At 29.1% G+C, this 25,253-nt stretch overlaps 1 protein-coding gene and 1 pseudogene across 1 annotated transcript; both read right to left on the minus strand.

Moving 5' to 3' along the window:
- Positions 1 to 516: 516 nt before the first annotated feature.
- On the minus strand, positions 517 to 2,408 carry LOC137828935 (UDP-glycosyltransferase 73C1-like). Its single transcript, XM_068635701.1, has one exon. The coding sequence runs from the start codon at positions 2,284 to 2,286 to the stop codon at positions 811 to 813; it is 1,476 nt and encodes a 491-aa protein (XP_068491802.1). The 5' UTR covers positions 2,287 to 2,408; the 3' UTR covers positions 517 to 810.
- A 1,726-nt stretch (positions 2,409 to 4,134) lies between these two features.
- LOC137829764 (uncharacterized) lies at positions 4,135 to 8,028 on the minus strand (annotated as a pseudogene).
- Positions 8,029 to 25,253: the final 17,225 nt, after the last annotated feature.

The following is a 25,253-nucleotide window of genomic DNA, read 5'->3' on the forward strand; positions in this document are numbered from 1 at the left end:
TAAAAATATACAATTTAAAACTACCAACGAACCATCTTGATCTATTTTACAATAATTTTAATTTAAAAAATTAACAATAAAATATATATGTTTAAAATTTCAATTATTTAGTCAAATTAATTTTAATTTTAAAATAATGTTTTGATAAATAAATTATAATACATCAATATGTTTTAATAAATTAATCTTAACAAAACCCAATTGTATAAAAGCTAATTGATTTTCCGTCACTGCTTAAACCCAATTGTATAAAGCTAATTTAATTGTTTTCTTCTTAAAAACCTAAACAAAATGTTTCCTCCAAACAAATTCTAAACATCTAATCCATATACTTTGTCCTGAAATTTTGTAATTTTAGTTTTTAATTTTTAAAATTAATCCTTTTTCTTTTTATTTGAATAAATTATATCAATATTTATAATACATCTATTAGAATTGTTTTCAATAAATAACATTTTTAGTTGATTTAAACAATATTTTAGTAAGAAGATAGTATATAAATAACGGAATCAAATCTTGGAAAGGAATGGTAGATACTACATACTAATACAACACAAAATATTCTTCCAGTTTCAGTGATTTTACTTTTAGGGCATTAAAATAAACAATTACTCACTGATTTAGGCAACATCACAAGTGTGTAGATGATTTGAGTAACATGGTGAACAGTGGAGGTTTTGTCGGTCTGGGGCACCCTGCATAAAGCACTACAAAAAAACTAAATAATTTTGTGCTGCATCATGAGCTAATGGAGTGGAATATACTTGATTCATTGGTGCTGAAAATCTAGGGAAGGAATGGAAAGATGGTTTATGCATCTCTCTTGGTTTGTTGCATGATATCTTGGATAAGGAATGTGACATTGGAGTGAGAAGATCCACCTTGTTCTACTGCTTTCTTAGCCTTATCTGCAAGTTCTTTAACCCTTTCTCTGATTTCTTCACTTTCCCTACTCTCATCCATCAACTCATTAATTGCTCTCTCAACATCTTCTTTCTTCACCAAAACGCCTTTTTCCTCTTCCTTACCCCATTCCACAGGAACCTCCACCCCAACCTTCACTCCCACTCTTAATATTTGCACAACAAGTTTCTCATTCAGAAACTGGTCCCCAAATAGAGGCCAAGTGACCATTGGCACACCAGCACATATTGCTTCCAAGGTTGAGTTCCAACCACAGTGAGTTAAAAACCCTCCAATTGCTGGGTGTGACAGAATTAGTACCTGAGGAGCCCAACCATGAATCACAAGACTTCGACCTTTGATCCTTTCCTCAAAGCCCTCTTCCTTCATCCACTTCTTCACTTCCTCTAATTCACTCCCTTCCCTCATAACCCAAATGAAGGGTCTATTTGAGGCCTCCAAGGCCAAACCCAGCTCTATCAGTTGCTGTGGAGTCATGTTACACATGCTTCCAAGGCAAGCGTAGATCACACCCCCTGCCTTCTGCAAACCAAGCCACTTCATGCAAAAATGTTCATCAATTGAGGCTTTCTTCCCTCTTTCAGCCTTGTCTAATTCATCCTTATTGCTGAGTGAAACAGGACCAATACACCACATTCTACCTTTTTTTGACTTCTTGTAAGCCCTGGCATAATCTGGTTCCAACTCCTCAAAGGAATTCATTACCACCCCAGAAGAAACCCCTTCAGCTGCACCTGTTCTGGCATAAAACTGTCTCCATCCTTCATCTGTTCTTTGTGCTGGAAGCTGTGCTTTGGTCATCTCAACCTGGTCAGGCAAACCAGGCAAAACGAAGTACTCAGTTTTTGAGGTTATGCCTGACAGAACTCTGGAGACTCCCAGGCTGTACATACAGAAGAGAGTGAAGCAACTTTGTCCCAAGAAAGAGATCCTAGGGATGTTGAATTTGGTAGCAACGTTGGCTGTGTAATGCAAACACATGTCTGAAACTATGCAGCTAGGTGGGGGCGTTAACTCTTGGAACAATTTTTCTACTTGTTCCCTTTGGGTGTCGCTGTTAGCAGCATTGAAGAAATTCAAGCTAGTGCCTAGTGTAGAAAACATGTCAAGATTCTCACACCCTTCTGGCAATCCAGCTTCTTGATATGGGAAATGGAGTTCAAGTAGTTTGATTTGAGACCCTGAATCGATGGAACGGGCCAAAGTTGCTTTGAAACGTGATGCGTTTTGGTGTGTGGTGATGACTGTGACAGTGACACCCTGCTGTGACAGAATTTTCGCTATGTCCATCATGGGGATCATGTGCCCTTGGGACATCAGAGGAAACAAGACGAAGTTGAGTTTCGATTTTTGGGAAGACATTTTGTGAGTGCTTTATGGAGATGATTGAACTTGTATGTAAAATGCTGAGATGAGATGGTGACTTTATTGGTGATGAAAGTGTCTCAACCAATTTATATAATACTATTATATTGACGCGTGCAACGTACGGGAATATTTTGAATATTTACTATTTAAATAATAATATTATAATAATAAATCTATATATCAAAATTAAGAATTATTAGAGTAAATTAAAATTATAAATCAAAATTACATTAATTATTTAAGTATTAGTAAAAAATTAAGAAAAATCAAATCAATCAATTATTCAATTTACATAAAAAAATAAAACTAAAAAATTGAACCAAATTACAAATAACATTGTGTATTATATTTATTGTCATAGCAATATATAAATATATTTAGATAGATCTTTTCTCAAATTTAAAAGGCAACGCAGACTTGATCCATAAATAGTAAAGTTTTGTTGTGAATCACTCTGCTTCAGCTTTTTCTTTATCAAATTGGCAAGGGATATTTTGTAGCTTGAGCATTTTCTTGTTCATCAAATTGAGAAGGGGTGTTTTGTAGCTGCAAAATATAAAACATACAGAATTTTTAGATACAATATCTATCTATGAGGTAGTCATATATTCATAATTTTATAAATCATATATTCATGTAACTGTCTTATACATGTTAACCACATAGAAAATGGTAAACACATTGTTCCAAAAACAGCAAGCCAGAACTTAAATGTATACACCTACATGTATGCATAATATTGTAACTCACTGTATTCTATTTTCATATTATTAAATAAAGACTTTTGACATAGTAAATTGTAACATAACGTAATATCTCATTAATTATAAGAAATACTATTATAGAATAAATATGAACTTCATTACTTGTGGCCAAGTGTATTTAAGGCTCAATTCAGACAACAATTTTTCAACAATTTCATGGGAAATGTAAATAAATTCCATAACAAAAGAAGTAAAATGTATTGTTAAATTTAAAGCTTTATAACAAAAAATATACTCAGTAAAAGAACAAAACATACTAAAATTAATACAAATGGACTACATAGTTGCTTTTCTTTAGGTGCTATAATATGAGGGTTGATCAATATTGTATTCAATGTCAACACATCTCATTTTGCATCTTATGTTAATTGCATCATTGCAAAAAATAATAAATAAAAGAGAAATGTCAATAAAAGAATGGACAATTAATAGAATTATGTAAATATTGAAAATGAATAAGAATGATTTTGTACATGTCATAGGTTTTTGTCTCAGTAGTTTAAAGAAATGTACTGCTAAAGTTAATAGTTATGAAACAAATAAGATAGAATAATATGATACAATAAATTTAATTAGCAAAAGTTCTATTGACTTTTGGTGATTATGCTGCTTGTTTTTGTAAACAAAGAATCATATACCTGTCTGAATGCAGCTGAAGTTTGATCACTTTATTTAGGAAGAATTATGTAACAACACATGTGTAAAATATTATAATATAGAACCTGTGTAAAGTATAATAGCTTCCTATTTTGTGTACTAAATATCCCCTTCTTTCTCACTAAGTACAATGGAGTTCTTGTATTAAAAACCTCCCAAGAAACAAATTCATCAAAACAAAATTATACACAATTTAAATTATGAATTTTTTTAAGAAGATATAGATGAATACCTTTCTTTGTAATGCATTATAGTCATGAAAGATTTACTATGGAAATTAAGAGGAAACCTGTAAATACCAAAAAAATATTAATTTACTTTTGCTATATTAGGAGATGTATTAGAAGAAAAATATGAGAAATAAAAATAGTTTTGTATTAAAGAATTTTCATACCTGATAAGTATTGCTGTAACAATATTTTCAAACATTTTCAAATATTTCTCTGTAAACCACATTAGTAGTTGAATTAGTAGTATTTCCATCATCATCCAAAATTAATATTTTCAACCCTTTCTTGGATTTTACTCTAGAAATAGCAACATATAACTGTCCATGTGTAAACACTAGACGTGGTAAATATGAACCAACTTTATTAAGGGTTTGTCCTTGGCTTTTGCTTATTGTCATAACAAAGCACAAAGATATTGAGAATTGTCTTCTTTGGAACTTAAAAGGCAAGCCTGAGTCAGAAGGAGTCAAATTCATTCTAGGAATTAATATGTTATCACCAATATTTTTTCCGGTAATAACTTTGGCAGCAATCACATTTTTCCCCAAGTGAATTACTTGTAATTTGGTTCCATTGCAAAGTCCATTGGCTTGATCAATGTTCCTTAGAAGCATTATTGGAACTCCAACTTTTAATTAAACACTGTGATTAGGAATTCCGGAACATTTGATATCGTTCAAAAATTCAGTTGTAAACCACTCAGCTTGAGCATTTTCTTGTTCATCAGATTGGCAAGGGGAGTCTGAACTTAAATAAGTAACTTCTTCTCCGGGGATTAAGGTTAGAATGAAGTCATTCACATGGTCCACACATTCAGTAGCAGGACACAATATTGCACCATCATCAAAAAATCCATCTGAGTTCAGATTCTGTATGTACCCTGGATAAACAAATTCAACCAAGTGCAATAAAGGTTGTTCAACATTTAGAATTAGAATGTCTTGTGGTATTTCAATAGTTGCTTGTCCCAACTCATTTAATTCCATATCTCCATCTCCAATGTGAAGTATCCAATCTGCAAAACCTTTTATTTTTGATGCAGTTTGCTTTGATTTTTCACTGTTTAATCTCATATTTTCTGTAAGTTTGAAGACTTTGCAATGTTTCCACAATTCTGAGTAGTTCACTATTGCCTTCACAATGTCATATCTTGATCCCTTTTTTACAACAGGCAATATCTGCCTAAAATCACCTCCCAAGACAATGACTTTGCCACCAAAAGGTTTAAGGGCATTTTCTTCACTTACAACCCTCATGATATCCCTTAGAGTTCTATCCAGAGCTTCAAAACAAAACCTATTGATCATTGGAGCTTCATCCCATATAATTAAATTAGTTTCAATCAACAATTTGGCCCGAAAACTTCCTTGAGGTATGTTGCAGGTTGAATGTTCATTTATTAACAAAGGAATGCAAAATGTAGAATGAGTTGTTTTTCCTCCAGGTAGTAACAAAGAAGCTATACCGCTAGAAGCTACATTTAACACAATCAACCCTTTTTATCTAATTGCAATAGACAAAGTTTTCCACATAAAGGTTTTTCTTGTGCCACCATAACCGTATAGGAAAAAAAAAACCTCCAACTTGTGACAGTACTGCTGTCATTATATTCTCATACACAACCAGTTGCTCTGCAGTTAGAGATTGAAAAAGAGAAAAATGAATTTCAGACATATTTATCTTGTCATAATTTAATTCATCAATAATGAATCTATTCTTATAAATAAAAGAATATGAATGAATAGGTTGTGGAAGACTGTTAAAGTCTTTTAAAGATTTACCATTAGAAATCAATAATTCTTGTAGTTGTAGAAGACAAAGGTTTTGTATTTGATCATCTTCAATTGTAAGACCTAGCAAAAGAACAACATTTCATATTTTGAACAAAATAATATGTTATAATGTTTGAAGAAAACAAAAAGTTATACTTGGTAGGTTAAACTCTTTCCTTTTTTGGTATACAATGTCATCAGATAACAATTTCCAAGTTTTGTTCCAAACTTCCTCAGGTCTAGACATAGCATTCATGAGTAGCAGTGTAACAAACAATCTTCTCAACTGAGTTCCTGAAGCAAGGGTGTTGGCCTCTATAATGGCATCAATAAATTCTTTATCCTCTGCCAACAGCCCCATGGCATAGCAAGCCTCTTTATAAGTTTTGTAAATAAACACCATTAATAGTCATGATGTTATCATAATTACAACAACCCTTTTTAAAATTCAACAATAACCTGAGATAATATAATTCCCCTGAGCAAGGAGGAATATATGTTAGCCTTCCAATACTAACTCCCCTTTTCCTTGGTTTCCATTCTCTTTGTTCTGCCATCCACACAAAATGGTTAGGGTATTCAGAATAAGTCAAAATTTTCCCCTCTGGATAGATTTTATTAGCTTCAAACCAAGCTAAAAACATTGTTCTTTTATGTTCATTTGTTTGCAATATTTCATCAATATCTTCATTGCCCTTAGATAGAATGGGTTGCTCGTATAACAGATGAAAAGTCAGCCTATGAACTGGAGGCCATCTATGATGAATGTCAAAGGCAAGTATTCTCCAAACAGCTTCACAGGGAGATATATATATCTACAATCATAATACTGTTTAATTTCATCTATAACCGGTGTCTCAGTAGAGTCTTTATGAGGATTAGTAATTTTCAAATTTGCTCTATCTGGACCTTTGTTGACATATTTAAACAAATACTTGATTGAATTTGATTTGTTGCAATATTCTGTGTTAACATGAGCCTGGTACCTCAGTAGTAGCAATGGGCTATATGGGACAACATTCCTATTGTCTAACTTAATTCCATTTTTAAGAATGAATATTCCTTTATCTCGACGTTTGTAACATGGATATCCATCCTCATCAATAGTAGTCAACAATTTAAATTTCTTTGGGTAAAATTTTGAACATTTACTGTTAGTCATGCAAGGTGAGGAAAACCAAGCGGTTCCGCCCATGTATCATGTACGTTGCAACTGCCTTTGACAATTTAGGATATAAATCTGCCTGCGGTAATTCTACTGAAATCACTCCATCAATGTCTGTTGGAGTTCTTAACTTTTTCTCTCCATCCAACCACAATAATATGTGAGCATGAGGCAAACCCCTTTTTTGAAATTCCACAGTGTACATACCTATAATAAGATAGAAATTGATTGAATTATAATGCAAAAAATCTGAACATAATTTTAAAATATGGATTAATGTCATTACCTGCATTAACTTTGCCAAAATATTCATCTTTTTTGAAGTCAACCATCATTTGATCTAATTTCATCTTGAATACTCTGCTAACTATATCTGGCCTATCAGCAGCAATTAATCCTCTTGATGTAACAAACTCACAGATTTCAGACCAATTTACGTTGCAGGTAATAGTGATAAATAAATCAGGATATCCAAACCTTTTACAAATTGCCATTGCATCTTGGTAATTGTTGAACATATACCTCATTCCTCCTGTGAATGATGCAGGTAAAACTATACGCTTCCCAACTGCAGAAGAATTTGTTTCTCCTCTATTCATTGCCTCTTGTACACCGTTGAGAATATCACAACGTATTGTTTTTTGGTTTCCTCTTATGAACGAAAATCTTTGAGCTTCAACCATAGTATATGCATCAACCAAGAATTGTTGAAACAGACGACGTAAATGAACTATATTTCCAAACTCAACACTTCTTTCTTGAATTCTAAATGCAATGAATTCTCTTAACGATATACGACTTCTTTTACGTTCTTTGCTATTACGTATTGGAATATCTTCTTGATAACCATCTTCTCCAAAGGGGAATATTAAAGGATACTATAATGGGATGAAGGTTGTATGTGTCTCATGCAACCTAAACAATTGTCTAGAAATTTTTTTCACTATGATATCTCGTCTTACATCCATGTTGCTCATATCACCTACAATTAACGTTGTTATCTCATCAGTTGTAGGGGTATTGTACACCCTTGGATCTTTGAAACGATGTCTAAATAACCTCAATCCAAAATCTGAATGTACCTTAGAATTTACAAAATCTTTGACCCTTCTAAAACTTTTTGCCAGAACATTGTTATCATCAATCATCTTGGTAAGATCTTGAATCAATGATTTATCAAACTTCAACTCTTTGAAATTGGACCTAAATAAAATTTATATAAATATTAATTCAAAATAATCTTATAAATGAATCTGCTGAAAAGAAACTAACCTAATGTAACACATACCCAAAGTGAGATACTCTGTTTGAGAGTTCATTTTGTGTATCATATATGTAAAGTTGTGCGAACTTGGGCATTTCTCCACTGTGAGGTAGTAAGCTTCCAATCCTATGATAGTTTTGTCCATGCATAATAAAATCCCAAACCCCTCATTTACGGAAGAGTGAACCTTTCCTCCAATTGAAGTAAATGAAAACATACTATTGTAACTTTTGATATGTTGTAAATAGTGTTGGCTTCGTCGATCTTGACCATTTAATAACTCTAGCATCAATTTAGGAGGTTGTTGTAGGAAAGGTAGTTGTACTTTTCCTTTTTGGCAACATATAGAAAAATCAACCTTTAGGCAAGTCTTTGCTTTCAAGGATCTTTCTTCATACCACACCTCGGCCAAACAATATTCACATTGTATATTGGGTTGTCCAAATGAAACAATATCTATATTGAAATAGTAAATAAGGTTATATATTACATTTACATTAATGAATTTAATTTGAATACAGAAGTTAAAGTTAGAGACATGCACCTTCATTTTCAGCTTTTGAATACAATTCAGAAGTGTAAACTTCTATGCTCTCATCTGAACACGAAACACAGTAAATCAAAGTGCTTTTGAAGCAATTAACTAAATTAAAAATAACATTTAAACTCTTTTTTATCACCATTATTTGCTTCGTTTTCCTTGTCTTCTTCAAAATTCAAAGTCTTAGTAACTGATTGTAGGATTTGAACACTGTATGTACTGGAGCTTTTATCTAACCACATTGTGTTATTACCATTATTTGCTTCATTTTGCACATATTCAAAATTCAATCTCTTAGTCACTGATTGCAGGATTTCAGCACTGTATGCCCTGGACCTGTTATCTAAGCTCAATTGTTTTATTAACTACACTTCCACGATTGTAATTACCTGTAGAAAAGTGCATTTAATAAGTATTAAAACATTTGGTAAGTTACAAAGTCAATATCAATTTGTAATTACTTTTTGTCACAAATGTATCAAAAATAGTAATTTTTTAAATTTATAATTGTAGTACCTCTTCTTGGATGATATTTTTCGCGCAATCTAACAATTAAGTTTTTGTTATTTCCTCCTGTATTTTTGTTCACATATGGATTAATAGCAACAAAATAACATTTCCTATATTAGTATATGTTCTACTCTGTATTATCAGTATCAATTTTAATGAACCTAATTACATGAGGAGTTGTGAACTCACCATCAAGGTATTCTGTAAGGCTATTTTGTCCTTTAGTAATTGTTCCCATTGATGACACTACTTTTGTAGTTGAATGCATGGTGTTGACTTCTTTGTTTGTAGTCATGTTTTCAGAAACTGCGTAATCTCTTCCCGTAATAACCGATGATTGAGAAGAAACATAATGAATTGACTTGACAGTATTTTGACCTACAAAAAATAATTTCAAATAAGTTATTTGAATTATCTTCAGTACTGTAGTAGTATAATTAGTACACAATTCATTGTAAGAACATAATGTAATTAACAAATATAGGAGATAATTACATTCAATGACATAGTGTGTTAGTTAAACAAAAAACAAAATGTCATTGTTACAAATAAATTGATTCTATGGTTTAAATTAATTGTTCTTTTACAAAATTCAATTTAGTTGAACAATAATTTTAACTGTACTTGGAATACAGAGAGAGGTAGAGTACCTGTTCTTTTGATATTTGTATTGTGCAATTCAGACTGTATATTTTTTCTTTTTCTTGTGGCAGAGTTTGCATCATCAATATCCAAAACTAAAACATAAGTAATTAGTAAATATATATATATATATATATATATATATATAACATATGGTAGTTTGAAGTAAAAAAACAGATAAAATTAAGTTTACCATGGCTTCTCCCAGATAAGGATATTGTTTTCTAACTTTGATGATAAGATTTTGTTCTTCCATTTCTTGCATTTTCAGGATGACAACCTAAACAAAATAAATTATAAAATAAAGTTAAAAAATTTACACTAAGATTTCTCATTTAAAGCAAAACAAAAAATAAAATCAACTTACCATTACTTATCTCTGTTAGGAATGACTTGTTCTGCAAATAGCAATAAATTATATTATATACATATATGTGAATATGAAATAAAATAACATAGATTCAATTCAAGCTGAATTCCTTATCTGAGTTAATGTTATTCCATTTACAATTTCTGATGCTATAATTAAAAAAAAAAACTAGATTTATTTGGCGGAAACAGAAAAAAAACATATAAGAATATTTTCTCATTATTTTGGCTAACAAATAATATTTACGAATTCAAACTACACTGATGTGCATGTTCAGAAAAACAATGAAAAACAATGAAGAACATATATGACTCAAGAAACGTAAATATAAATATAGTTGTATTCCATGATTCATTACCGTTTGCTTGAGAATGGGAACCAACTCCATTTGTTGTAGTAAACTTTGGCCTCAGTTCCTCCATAACTTCAGAGAGTTTTGTACTCAGAAATAACTATTTTCAGGTATACAAATCCTATTGTTATAATTACTTAGTGTCTACACTATCTTTCTTTTGCTACCAAATTTTTTTAGAGATTTGGAGGAACATTAGTTCCTTATTTCTCATTACTTTTGCCATAATACATTTAATAAAAATACTTATCTTATTTGTTACTGTGCAAAATATATACATGTCAAAGTAAGAAGTAAATAAATTTTTAAAGGATATGAAGTTAAAACCAAAAATCAATTAAAAATTTAATTGAGTATAAGTAATACCTAAAATCAAATATAATATTCGATGTCATTGATCATTAATAAAAAAAAGGTTAAACAGACAACTCCTTTAAAAAGTTACCTTTCACCAGGGAATCGAGTTGTACTCTTGTCCTTCATTTGGAAATATAACCTAATTAAAAAATTATAATGACAACAAAAAAATTGAATTAGCAATTTAGGCAGTATAAGTTTTCAATGAAGAGAATGGAATGCATGAATGCAATGGATATCCAAAATGTGATGTTAACTTTTTAAATGTGGAAACAAATTTGCTTTTCTATTGAAAAGAATGTCTTTCTATTTTAAGCATTGTCATTAATGAAATTCTTGTTTGACTTTAGAAAGAAACCACATGCAAGTAAATATATATTTGTCAGGTTGAATACAGAACAAATTTAAAGTAGCAATTATTTGTAAAGAATAACCTTAAAGAATGTCCAAGTTAGAGGTCAAAAAGATGAAAGCACAACATTTAAACATGGATAGCATTATTTTGAGAATCGTTGTAAGCAAAAAAATGAAAACTTTATGTATGTTTGTTCTGCACAATTCAAAAAGCGGTCTTCTATTTAACACAAAAAAGGAAACCTTGCAAGAAACCCTAAAATTTGTCAACGACCCAAAAAAGCTCCCATTTTCTTACATTGTCGGTTTCAATGTGTTGTAATGCTTAATTCCATGAAAAAGATAAATGAACAAACAAAAATCATGCATAAGTAAATTGTTAATAAAAATGGGTTGATTTTTGAATGAAATTATTTAACCTTGAATTTGTGAACTGAATGCATGTAAAAAATAGAACTTTCATTAAAATTTGTATGCATAATCAACAAACAATGAAATTTACTTTCACTTCAGAAACCATGCATACCTCTAAAGTGGGTATGGCAAAATAAAAGAGAAATAGGGTCTTATGTTGTAGAGCTTAATAATAAAGCATTAACAAATTATAAATGTAAAACACAAAACCCACTAGATTCTGCTAATATGGAGAAAGGAAGAAAGCAAATCTAAAACAAAGGATGGAAGAGCAGACATTTGCAACAAAGGTTGTTTCTCTGCTAGAAAAAACATGGCTTTGCTTTGAAGATTGAAATTGAAAGAGATAAAAAGTGAATAATGAATTGGGAAGTAAGATTAGGAAACCCAATGGTTTATTTGGTGTGTCCAGAAAGTTCCAGTGCCTACCTTTTTTATTTATCATTATTATTTTACGTAAAATACTTTTGAAATTGATTTTTTTTTTAATTTGAAAATTTTATTCAGTTTGATTATGATGATTAATTTTTTGACTTTTTAAAGTGTCTGTAATATTATTTTAATTTTGGCAAATAAATTTAAAAAGTAATTTGTTCAAATAATTCGAAATTTCGTACAATACTTCGATGGTATATAAAATTTCATAGATAAAAAAAATTTAAACTAAAATTTAATAGACAATTTACTATATTTAATTATCATTATTATAATTATAATTATGATAATTAATATTAATATAAATATAAATTACAAATTGTTAATAAAGACAAATTTACTTCAAATGTGAATAATTCAAATTCAAAATAAATATTAAATATAGTAGATAAACATTAAAGCATTCATGAGCATATTACATTAGTTTACACTGGAAATAGTACAGGTATTATAAAAGAAAAGGAGGAACTAATTAATTGTCCCCAAAACATTTAAATTATAATTACAATGATGGTCATTCAAAAAAATTTTAGATCCAATAAAAATAATATAGGTAAATTTGATTGTTGTCCACAAACTTCATCATGTTGGTACATTTCCAAAAAGATCTTGAACTAATATTTGCAATTAAAAAAATTATGTAAAAAGTATAATTAATTACATTATAGAAACACATTTAAATAAATTGTATAAAAGAATATGTTTGTTCCTTAAGGAACATGTTTTAGGTATGAAGCATATTGAATTATGTAACAACCTTCTTTGCTAGAAATTGAAATCAAATATATGAAATATATAATGACAAAGGATGAAATATTAATTAAAACATAGTGCTCATACAAACAAAAGAAATTTAAAAGTTCATATAACAGAAGTCTAACTGTATGCCAAAAGAGGTGAAAAAAAATCAAAATGTAATACGATGAACAATATAATAACAAACCGTATTGCAGACTATATTAAAACCTATTGAATACCAGATAAAAAATAATGAAAGATTTCTGAGTTTAATGTACTGACAAGGGTTATAGTGTTAAGCATATGTAACAATGCTAACACATTATAAACACGCTTGATAATGAATGAAAGTTTGAAGTAAAGCCTAGAATAAATAAAAACAAATATATTCAGATAAACATTAAACATAATAACAATAAAATAAACATAAATATTAATAATAATAAACTTTTCTGGTTTCCAACAAAGGGAAACTTAAGTAAACCACAAAAGGTAACTTTTTTCTCCTTTCAAAACAAAAGAAAGGATTATCCAAAAAACATTAAGAAATCTAATTATAGAGTTTGGGCTATCTTTTATAGTGACTTTTCATGAGTAGCAGAACTCTGATATCAGAAGAAGGCATCATCATATGACATTCAAATATAATTTTGTCATCTTCATGGAAGGAATGAAGACTACAAAAAATTTTCCAACCACTCGCAAGCTTGATGTTAGTGGAAGAAAACCTTCCTCTTAACACTTTGCATTTAACATCATGTAGCAGTCCATGTAGCATAACGTTTATGAATTTCGTTTTCAAAAGATATTCCGCATAGCCACCGCGGAGATCCTTCAACAAAATAAGAGTAAGTATTGAAGAAAAGCAATAGAATATAAACAAAGCATTTAAAAGAAAGGATTCTTAAAGTTACCAGATAATTTCTTTTGATATTAAAAGAAGACAACGTAACGTAAAAATTTTCAAAGGGACCCTTGGTCAGTGGTTCCCTTCCTTGAACTTCCTTCAAATAACGATTAACACCAATTTCACAAATCTCTCCCATAAAAACAATTATTTTGAAACAACTTTGACCCCGTAACAGAAGAGTATAGAGTGGTCGCCTTTAAAGTCATAAATGGAACTCAAAGTCGACCATCCATCCAAAATTTGGGGAGACAATATATCCTGGTTATAATATAATTATGGACGTTCCCTACACTATCTGCGAGGGTCCACTCCTTAGAAAGTTCTCCTTGAAACTCAACAGCGAAGGCACGATCAACATAACCATTGTATACATTGTGAAAAAATAAAATAAGTAAACAAAATGCATTGATAAAAAAGTAGGTATTGAAGAAAAAAAAAACTACATACTTGCCCGCGAATGTACATTGAACAAAAAAGACCTCGTGTATCAAGTTCATTAATTTCTTCAGCAGAAAAAGCCATCTAAGTTAATAATAAAAAGTGGAGATTGAATGACTTAGGAAACCGTAATATAGAAACGTAGATAGAAGAAAAGAGTAGGATTATGAGTAATGAAAAGGCAAGTTTCTTACGTATTTATAGCCAAATATGAGTCGTCACACTTTCATATCCATTGTCTCAAACAACATGTTGTTTCATTTCAAGAAAATCAATACATAATTAATAATGAATAATGAATAATAAGAGTACATAAAAAAATATTTATAAATAATAAAATAGTCAATCATGAATAGAAGATAAGTACGTTAACTGTAATTATTGCTACACCATTGTATTTGATGACCTTTCAACTTTCCATTGCATTATACAACAAAATACTTGTCTTTCAAGTATCTTATTAAACAAATATTGAAATAATAATTATTACAGTTTTCTAAATTTTATAACAAATGATAATAATATTAGTAAATGGTATAATTTTATTTACTAATAATTAGTATTTATATGAAAAAAACAAACAATTAACATAATTGAAAATAATAATATATTTATATAATTTTGACATATCTAATAATTTAATAGTAAAACGAATAGACTTATAATTTTTACCTACTTTATGTATATATTGAAATGATTAGTTGTTGCCATATCTAAGAGAAATCCTAGGAAAACTAAAAGTCTACATTGAGAAGAGTGTATAAGGGATAGAGAACGACCACAATTCTGACATCTATTTAATGCACATTATTAATTAAAAATAAAATAGTTTACACAAAAATGTGAGTACAATCAGAAATATAAAATAAGAATTAAAAAGGGTAAAATTAATATGACTTATAAAAAAAATATATATTAAAAACACATCAAACATAAATGTGAAAAATAATTGAATGGGAACAATAATTTTGAACCACGTATAAATAAATAATTGTTGTAAATCAATACACATACCTGTAATAATACCTCATCTGAAAGCATAATATTATTGTAATAATCTTTAAAAAAATGGAAGAACAAATAAGATATAGAATTTGATAAGTAATATCTTGAATAATTATAACACTATAACATAATTGACAAACCTGTAAGATTATCTGCCTAAATTCTTTCAAAAAATAAGCCATTATATTAATTACACACAAACTAAGTCAAATTCTTAAATAGAAGGAAAAATTAACTATAAAGTAATTACGTACCTTAAAGATAAGGTACAATGATGAATGATGAAATAAACAATGTTGTGAATAGAAATTAGAAAGAGTTAACAAAATTACAAATACAAACTAAAAATGCGCAAGAGTACAGAAATACATCAAAATTCATCTTTCATAGTACTCCTTTTTCAAGCTGAAATGGTTATCTGAATTAATGGTATTCCATTTGGAATGACATGTAGGGGAAATAACAACAAAAGTACAATTTATCATGCTATAATTAAAAAAAAAAGCTGGATTTATATAGGGAAAACAGAACAAAAACATATAAGAATGTTTCAAGTATTTTGTATCATAAACTGTTTGTTCATTATTGTGGCTAACAAATAATATTTAAGAACAAAGAACATATAAGACTCAAGAACCATAAATATAAATGTAGATGAATTTCTTGATACATTACAGTTTTCCTGAGAATGGGAACGAAATTCGTTTCTTGTAGTAACCTTTGGCATCACTTCCTCCATAACTTCAGAGAGTATTGTACTCAGAACAAACTATTTTTGGGCATACAAATCCTATATTATTATAATTATTAAAAAAAGGTACCTTTCAACAGGGAAAAAAGTTGTATTCTTCTCCATCATTTCCAAATATAACATAATTATAAAATAATAATAAGAAAAGGAAGTCGTGCAAGAAACCCTAAAATTTGACAACGATCCACAAAAGCTCACCTTTTACTTACATTGTCTGTTTCCATAAATGTGCATTCATTGTCTGTAATGACTAATTCCAGAAAAGAGATATCAACAAACAAAAATCATTGATAAGTAAATCGTAAATAAAATATGGATGATTTTTTTGAATAAAATGCTTTAACCTGAAATCTGTGAACTAAATGCATGTCAAAAACAGAACTTTAATTATCATTTCTGTGCATAATCAACAAAGAAGGAAAATTACTTTCAGTTTCGAATTCATGAATACCGAATACTAAATTCCTTATTCTCATGTAAAAATAAAAGAGAAATAGAGTTCTTATGTTCTAGAGCTCAAGAATAAAGAAATAAGAAAGTACATATGAAAAAAAAACTCACCAGATTCTGCCAAAATGGAGAAAGGAAGTAAAGCAATATGAAGAAAAGGACGAAAGCAAAGACATTTGCAACTAAGGGTCTTTCTCTGTTGGAAAAAACATAACTTTGCATTGAATATGGACATTCCAAGAGATGAAAACTGAACAATGAATTGGGAAGTAGGCTTAGGAGACCCACCCTTAGTTTATTTGGTGTTTCCAGAGAGTTCTAGAGATTAATTTTATTTTAATTTGTAAATTTGAAAATTGTATTGATTTTGATTTGATGTTGATGGTAAGTTTTGATAATTTTTATACTGTTTGTAATATTATTATAATTTTTGGAAATAAATTTAAAAACTAATTTCTTCATCTAATTCAAATTCGAATTTCAGACAATAATTCAAGATTTAAACAATAACATTTCATACACAATTTACTATATTTAATAATCATAATAACAATTAAAATTAAGATATATTAGAAATGGTTGATAAAGACAATTTGACTTCAAATGTGAATAATTGAAATTCAAATTAAATATAGTACATAAACATTAAAAAAATTGATGATTAGACTACATTAGCTTACAATGTAAAGAGTACAGGTACTATAAAAGAAAAAAAGGAACTAATTTATTGTCCCATCTAACATTTACATTACAGCAATTTCCTAATTTGAGATTCCAATGAAAATGATATGTGTAAATTTGATTGTTGCCACAAACTTCACAATGTAGGTACATCTTCACTTAAAAGATCTTGCACTACTTTCTGCAAGTAAAAAAAATATGTAAAAAGTATAATTAATGACATAATAGAAATAGAAATAAAAATACATTTAAAGTAAAACTGATAAAAGGGAAAGGTGTGTTTCTTAACAGAAACATGTTTTAGGTGAAAAGCATATTAAATTATGCAACCACCTTCTTTGAAATAATTTGAAATCAAATATATGAAATATATAATGACAAGTGAACAAATATTAATACAATGAAATAATGCTTATAGATAGAAAAAAAAAATTAAAAAACCATATAACAAAAGTCCAAATGTATGCCCAAACAGTTCAATATAATAATGAACAATATAATAACAATCACCATTCCACAATATATTAAAAAAAATAATAACAAAAAATAATGAAAGTTTTTTGAGTTTAATGTACTGGCAACTATTTTAATGTTAAGCATATGTAACAATGCTAACACATTACACACAGGCTTGATAATGAATGAAAGTTTAAAGTAAAGCATAGAACAAATTTAAATATAAATAAGAAACAAAACAGATAAAGCTTAAACATAATAACATTCAAATAAAGATAAACATTAATAACAATAAATTGTTCTGGTTTCCAAAAAAGAGAAACCTTAAAACCAACTGGGAAAGATAAAAAGTAAAAATGTTAACTAAACAACAAAAAGTAAATAGTTCTTATCCTTTCAAAACAACAGAAAGTAGTATCCCAAAACATTAACAAATCTAATTATAGAGTGTGGCCTGTCTTTTGTAGTGACATATCTTGACTTGCAGAACCCTAATATCAGAAAGAGGCATCATCATATGACATTCAAATATAATTTTTTCATCTTCACGGAATGAATGAAGACTACAAAATTTTTTCCAGCCCATGCCAAGCTTGATGTTTGTGCAAGGAAACCTTCCTCTTAGGACTTTGCATTTAACATCGTGTAGTGGTCCATGTAGCGTAACGTATTTGAATCTCGTTTTGCGAAGATATTATGCAAGTCCACCACGCAAATCCTTCAACAACATGAGAGACAATATTGAAAAAAAGCAATACAATATAAAACAAAACATTTAAAATAAAAGATTCTTAAACTGACCACATAATTTATTTTGATCTGAAAAGAAGACAACTCCATGTAAAAATGTTCAAAGGGACCCTTGGTCAGCGGTTCCCTTCCTTGAACTTCCTTCAAATAACGCTTAACACCACTTTCACAGATCTCTCCCATAAAAACAGTTATTTTGAAACAACTTTGACCCCCGTAACGGAAGAGTATAGAGTGGTCGCCTTTAAAGCTGTAAATGGAACTCAAAGACAACCATCCATCCAAAATTTGGGGAGACAATATATCCTGGTTATAATATACTTTATGGATGTTCCCTGCACTATCTGTGAGGGTCCACTCCTTAGAAAGTTCTGATTGAAACTCAACAACGAATGCACGATCAACATAACCATTCTATCCATTATGAAAAATAAAAGTCAATAAAATGCATTGATAAAAAAAAGTAGGTATTGAAGAAAAGAAATGAACTTCTTACTTTCTCGCGGATGTACATTGATGAAAAAAGACCTCGTGTATCAAGTTTCATAATTTCTTCAACACTAAAATCCATCGCAGTGAATAATAGATAGTGGACAATGAAGGAAGTAGGGAATAGTAAGATAGGAACATTGAAAGAACAAAAGAGTAGGATTCTGAGTGAACAAAAGCCAAGTGTCTTACGTATTTATAGCCAAATATCAGTCGTGACCCTTTGATATCCATTGTCTCAAACAACATGACGTTTCAGTTGAAACACAATATTCAATAATAAGGAGAGGAATAGATAATTAATAATTAATAATGAATAATAATACTAAATAATAATAAAAAAATAATTAATCCTACACCATTCTATTTTATGACCTTTCAATTTTCCATTGCCATATACAACAAGAATTTTTGCGTTCAAGTATCTTATTAAAAATAATTATATGATTAGTAAAATTAATCATAATAATTAATAAATAAGAAATTAATAATAAAACAAAAAAGACTTATAATTTTTACCTACTTTTTATATATATATATATATATATATTATTACATATATTACACTATATAATATTACATATATTACACTATATATATACTATATATTATATATTATATTGAAATGATAAATTGCTGCCATATCTAAGAGAAATATCTAGGAAGATTAAAAGACGACATTGAAAAGAGTGTATAAGGGATAGAGAACGGCCACAATTCTGACAGCTATTTAATGCACCTTATTAATTAAAAATAAGTTAGTTTAAACAAATTTAGGTGAGTACAATGAGAAATATATTATATGGTTTAAAAAACCTAAAATGATATGACTTCTCCCAAAAAAACTATTAAAAACACATATATAAAAAGGGTGTTAAAAAAATATACATACTTGTAATAATACGTCATCTGAAAGCAAAAAATTATTGTAATAACCTTAAAAAAAATAGAAAAACAGATCAGTTATAGAAGTTGATAAGTAATATCTGGAATAATTATAAAATTATAAAATAATTCACAAACATGTAAGTTTTGTGCCTAACATTCTTCCAAAAAATAAGCCATTATATTAATTACACAAAAACTCTTTAACATTCTTAAGTAGAAGGCCAAAATTAACTATAACGTAATTACGTACCAGAAGCATAACGTCGAATGATGAAATCAACAATATTAAATAAACAGAATCAAAATGTACTGATACATCATAAAATATTCTGAATAGAAATTAAAAACAGTCAACAAAATTACAAATACAAAGTAAAAATGTCCAACAGTGATAGAAATACATCAAAAATCATCATTCATAAAACTCCCTTTTCGATCTTGATATTTTTCCTTAATACCCTTAATGGAACATCATCATCGGCTGTGTGTGATGGTCAAGCAAAATCTCTTTTAAGTCTTAGAGGAACAACTTCAGCATTTAACTGGCTGTCACTCGCTAAGTCAACAGTTTCAGAATGCAATTCAACAACTTCATTGGCAATTTTTTTAAACAAATCCTGCAACATGAAGTACAAATATTAGTAAGATTTATATTTTTAAACTAATTATTTAAATATAAAATACCTGAGGAACTTCTACAGAGGAATCGTCTTGTTCGACATCTTTAATACTGCATAGTCTTTTCTTCTGAGTTTGAAGTTCCTTGACAACATAAAAATTAAAGTAAAAGATATAAATAATTAATTTAGAAATAAAATGCAACACAAAATATAAAAAAAAATAAAATAAAAATACATACCACACTTTCAGAACCACCATTAGAAAATATTTGGATAATACTATCACCAGTACAAATTTTTTTGACACAGAATGATTGGTCAAACCTGTTAGTTGATCTTTAACACAACCGACTTTAAACAACACAACTTTGTCTATCAAAGACCAAATTCTTTGGGTAGTACACCAGAGTCAGAGTTCTAGAAATTAAAAAAAAAGAGTAAATATTACTATATATTAATTTATACAATAACATTTTCATATATGCATCAATAGACATAAGCACTATTAGAAAATTACCTTGTCATTACTTTCAAATAATTCCGCACAAGATTTATTGATCAGTGTAGTTGCATCTCTGTCAAAAAGAACAAAAGTGGTGGAGTCTGTTTCATCCATTACTCGCACCTTCAACTTATACCTGAAATATAAAATATAAAGAAAATGTTAAGAAATATAATATAATAGATTTTACTAATATAGAAAGTAATGAAAAGAAAATTATGGTGTTTACAAAGAATACTTTGGTTGCACTTTCATAACATGGTTATTACATTTTTCACAAAAAAACATCTTCGAATTCGGGTAAACGGCTTTATTGCATAAGCAAGCCGTGTACCACCATTCATCATTAGCTACAATATGTTTTATAGTAGCTAAAACAACAAAAGTGCTTTCCTGAAAACAAAAACAGGTTCTGCAGTTGAGGATACATAATTGATTTAATTAAATTTTGCTAAAAAAATATAATTATACCTCCTTGCAATCTTTCAGGCCTTGAATAGTGTTTCTTGGAATGAAGTGGATAAATTCATCATCAACATTCTGTTTTCCAGAATCACACAACTGACTGAGTCCTTAAGTAGGAGAATCTGTATTTTCCATCATCCTACAAATTTTAAATTTGTAGTTAGAATGTGTCATAATTTTCAAGTAATGAGTGACAAAACTACGTATTGAAGTAACCTTTTCTTAAGTTCATTTGCCTCTTTAGAATGTAAGTTATATTTTAATTTCGTACAATCCAAGTAGTTTTGTAGACAAACCTTGTCTACAATCAAAATAAAATACATTAGGTTATAAGTACATAAATTTAAGTAGAATAATAAAAAAATAAGTTATAGTTGCATGAGTAAACATACCTTGGAAAATCTTGACTTTAGCAAACTGCACACTGATGACCACATTTTGCAACTCTCCAGATGACAAAAATGCATTGAGCTCATCAACGTAATTGCCAAATAATGTACACTCCATGTGCAAGCTGTTGTAAATAAAATTTGAATTGTTTAAAACAAATTTTCGAATGGTTGAACTACAAAATTTTAGCTTACCCATCAACTTAAATGGAAATCACATTTAACTTAGTTGATGAGCCTATTCTATTACTCTCCCTCTTAGTGCCTACACAAACCAACAACATCTGAAAGAAGAAAATTATGTAAGCACATATGGAAACAAATATGTTGAACCAAAACTATTATAAGTACACTTACCAACTAAATAATCAGTATCAAAACCAGGGGCTCTTATCACAGACATTGGGGTGTACTGAGGTATTGCACATGATACCAGTTCATTACCTACACAGGTTACCTTAGTTCCAAACTGGAAATTAATCTTGTACTTGTGACGGGTTGTTCTATAAGATCCTGAATTAGTATTCACACTAAAGAAATTAAAGGAATAAACCTATCCTCAAAAATATGATTTTGAAATTTATAAATTAGTGTTTTTCTAACAGAAACATGAATTCTATCACCCTGGAAAAGAAGAATCAAGATTAAACATGATTAGAATAATTGATATTAATATTTAGTACAAAACAATAAGAAAGGAAATGATAAAACAGTTCACCTCTTTATCTTGAATCACCATTTCCATTGAGAATGGAAACTTGCTTTTCTTGAAGTCCGACACAAACCACAATCGAATCACTCTTGCTATCAGAATCCAATTTTCATTCTCTGGATTAATATCTTTGATTGAATTTGTATTTTGTCTTAACAAAGACATTGTGAGATATTCCTTTTAAGAAAAAGGAAAATGAAGACTGCAAATGTTGATGCTAAATGAGATTCCAAATAATATACCACGCATCTATTTATATAGAAGAATTGGTGCTTAATTATTTTGAAAAAGTAAAAAATAAGTAAAATCTATATTTTAAAATGAGTACGAATAGTAAGAAAAAGAATGAGTGATGATTGATTTATAGAATGTTTCACGAAAAGGAAAAGATTTTTGAAAGAATCAAACCATAAAATTGCTTTTCCAATCAAAAGAATATCATTCTACTTTAAGCATTAACATTAATGAAAATGTTGTTTGACTTTAGAAAGAGAAAATGCTGCGAAGAGACTTTCACAGAAATCTATCTATAAAAAATGGCGTTATACAAACTGACGTACATGCAATATGCAAAACAGATGAAAACCAAAGTTCAAAAATTGGTCCATTTACAGAAAGATGTTCCAAAAATAGAAACTTCACATGCGTTTTTTGCAGATTTGCAAAAGACCTTTTCTAGTTTACAAAAAAAAGGAACCCTTGCTTTGGAAACCTATCTATAAAACACAGATTGAAAGCTTACAAAATTGATACTACGAAGATTGAGAATGTAAGTTTCATGAAGAAGGTAAAATGTCATAAATCTATACATAATCGTACAAAAGAACGAAAAAATCGTACCTCGGGTTTCATATACAGTGCAATCAGTTTCACAAAAATGGAAAAAAGGGAACCCTATGAAAAGGTTTAACACAGTTTGGAGAAAAAATCACTATGTTAAGCAAAACATCACAATAAAAATTCTAACAAAAGGTAATGTGGGGTTTAGGAAATGACGAAGTTCTTACCAATTTCATTTCATGATACAGTATTGCTTTCCCATGCATACAAAAGAACGAAAAAATCTTACCTTGGGGTTCATATACCGTGGATTCAGATTCACAAACATGGAAAAAAAGGAAAAACTATCAAAGTAGCGGTGGCTGGGGCAGAGCAAATGTGATGAACAAATAACACAAAATGGAAGAGAGGCGGTGAGTTTAGGTAATTGCATCTTTTAAGAAAATCCTTGTATCAGCTGCAATAAAAATAAATTCTTTAAATTTCTTTAATATTTTTTAAATATTATTAAAGAATTTATTATAAAATAATTTAAAAATGAAAAAAATAGGCCCTTTGTGAAGAATGAAAAAAACCATCCACCTTCTCCCCCATCCACTCCCCCACTCTCAAAACCATGGAAAGAAACAGCAAAAAAAATCCTTCCCTCCTCAAACTTGATTGTTGATGGACTTTTAGACAAAATTGATTTGACATTAACTTTACAGACTTAATCCTTCATTTGTTTAAATAGCATTACAATTACATTATTTTTTTTATTTGAATTCATTTTCAAGTTTAATATTTTCATTAATTTAAAAAATGGAATATTGCTATTTTCAACTTTGTTAAATAATTATTTAATACTATTAAACAATTTTCAATTTGTCTTATTTTACAATCTTTTCTATTTGAATTCATTTTCAAGTTTAATATTCTTTATGTTTATATTATTTAATATTATTAATATTATTATACTTAATTTTTCATTGTTTTAAATATTAAAAATATGGAATATTGCGATTTTCAAAATTGATAAATAATTATTTCATGCTTTTCAACATTTTTCAAATTGTATTTTTTTAAATAAAGTACAAAAAAATCTTTTGTATTTGAATTAATTTTCAATGATAATATTTCCAAATTCTATTATTTTTAAGTAAAGAAATGATAAACATGTAATTTACAATATTTTAGAATAAAAAATATATAGATTTGCAGCTCTGAATTATTTGATTTGTTAAACATGTAATTTACAATATTTGACTCTTACGCATTCTGATGAAAAAATTTGGGATAATGAATGAACAATCTAAGACGTTATTTATGCATACTGTAGGGAATGAATACAACGAAAAATAAAGTAAATTAACAAAAATTAAGTAATACTTAACAAATAACAAACAAAATTAAATATTTGTCTTCGTTTAAAAACAACGACTGGAAAGGTTTAGCCTAAAAGCATAACAAAAAACTTAAAAGACTTGTTAACATAAAAAATTGTCCTCAAAACTTGTCATCAACAGCAAACCCTGATATCAGAAGATGGGTTCCTCCTATCGCATTCAAAGATAATTTTCTAGCCTGGACGAAAAGAATGACGACGACAAAAATTCTTCCAACCGCTACCAATTTTGATGGTTCTATAAGGAAACCTTCCTTTTAAAACCTTGCATTCAACATCCTTCAATAGTCCATGCAGCGTAACCGTTTTGAATCTACCTTGGCGAAGATATTCAGAAAATGCAGGAGGTATACCCTTCAATAAAATCAAAATAGTAAGTAAACAAAAAGAATACAATATAGCAGTCATTTGAAAAAAATCAATGATAAACTCACCAGAGAACTTGCATTTACGTCTACCAGAGTCAAATTAATGGAAAAATGGTGAAAGGGACCAATGGTCAACGGTTTCCTCCCTTCAACTTCTTCCAAATAACGTTTGAAATAAATTTCAGGGACATCTTCCATATAAACGGTCATATGGAAAGCATTTTGGCCTACATAACGGAATAAGATAGTGTGATCCCCTTCAAACCCATAAAATTCAGCCAAAGTCCACCACCCTGTAATGATTTCTGGCGACAACAAATCTTGGTTATATTCTACTATATGTACATTCCCTGTGCTA

This window comes from Phaseolus vulgaris, chromosome 7 (assembly GCF_000499845.2).
Source record: "Phaseolus vulgaris cultivar G19833 chromosome 7, P. vulgaris v2.0, whole genome shotgun sequence".
NCBI classification, from domain to species: Eukaryota; Viridiplantae; Streptophyta; class Magnoliopsida; order Fabales; family Fabaceae; genus Phaseolus; species Phaseolus vulgaris.

Excerpts from the sequence above, each read along its gene's own strand:
- LOC137828935 (XM_068635701.1), bottom strand. The coding sequence starts at position 2,286 with ATGTCTTCCCAAAAATCGAAACTCAACTTCGTCTTGTTTCCTCTGATG.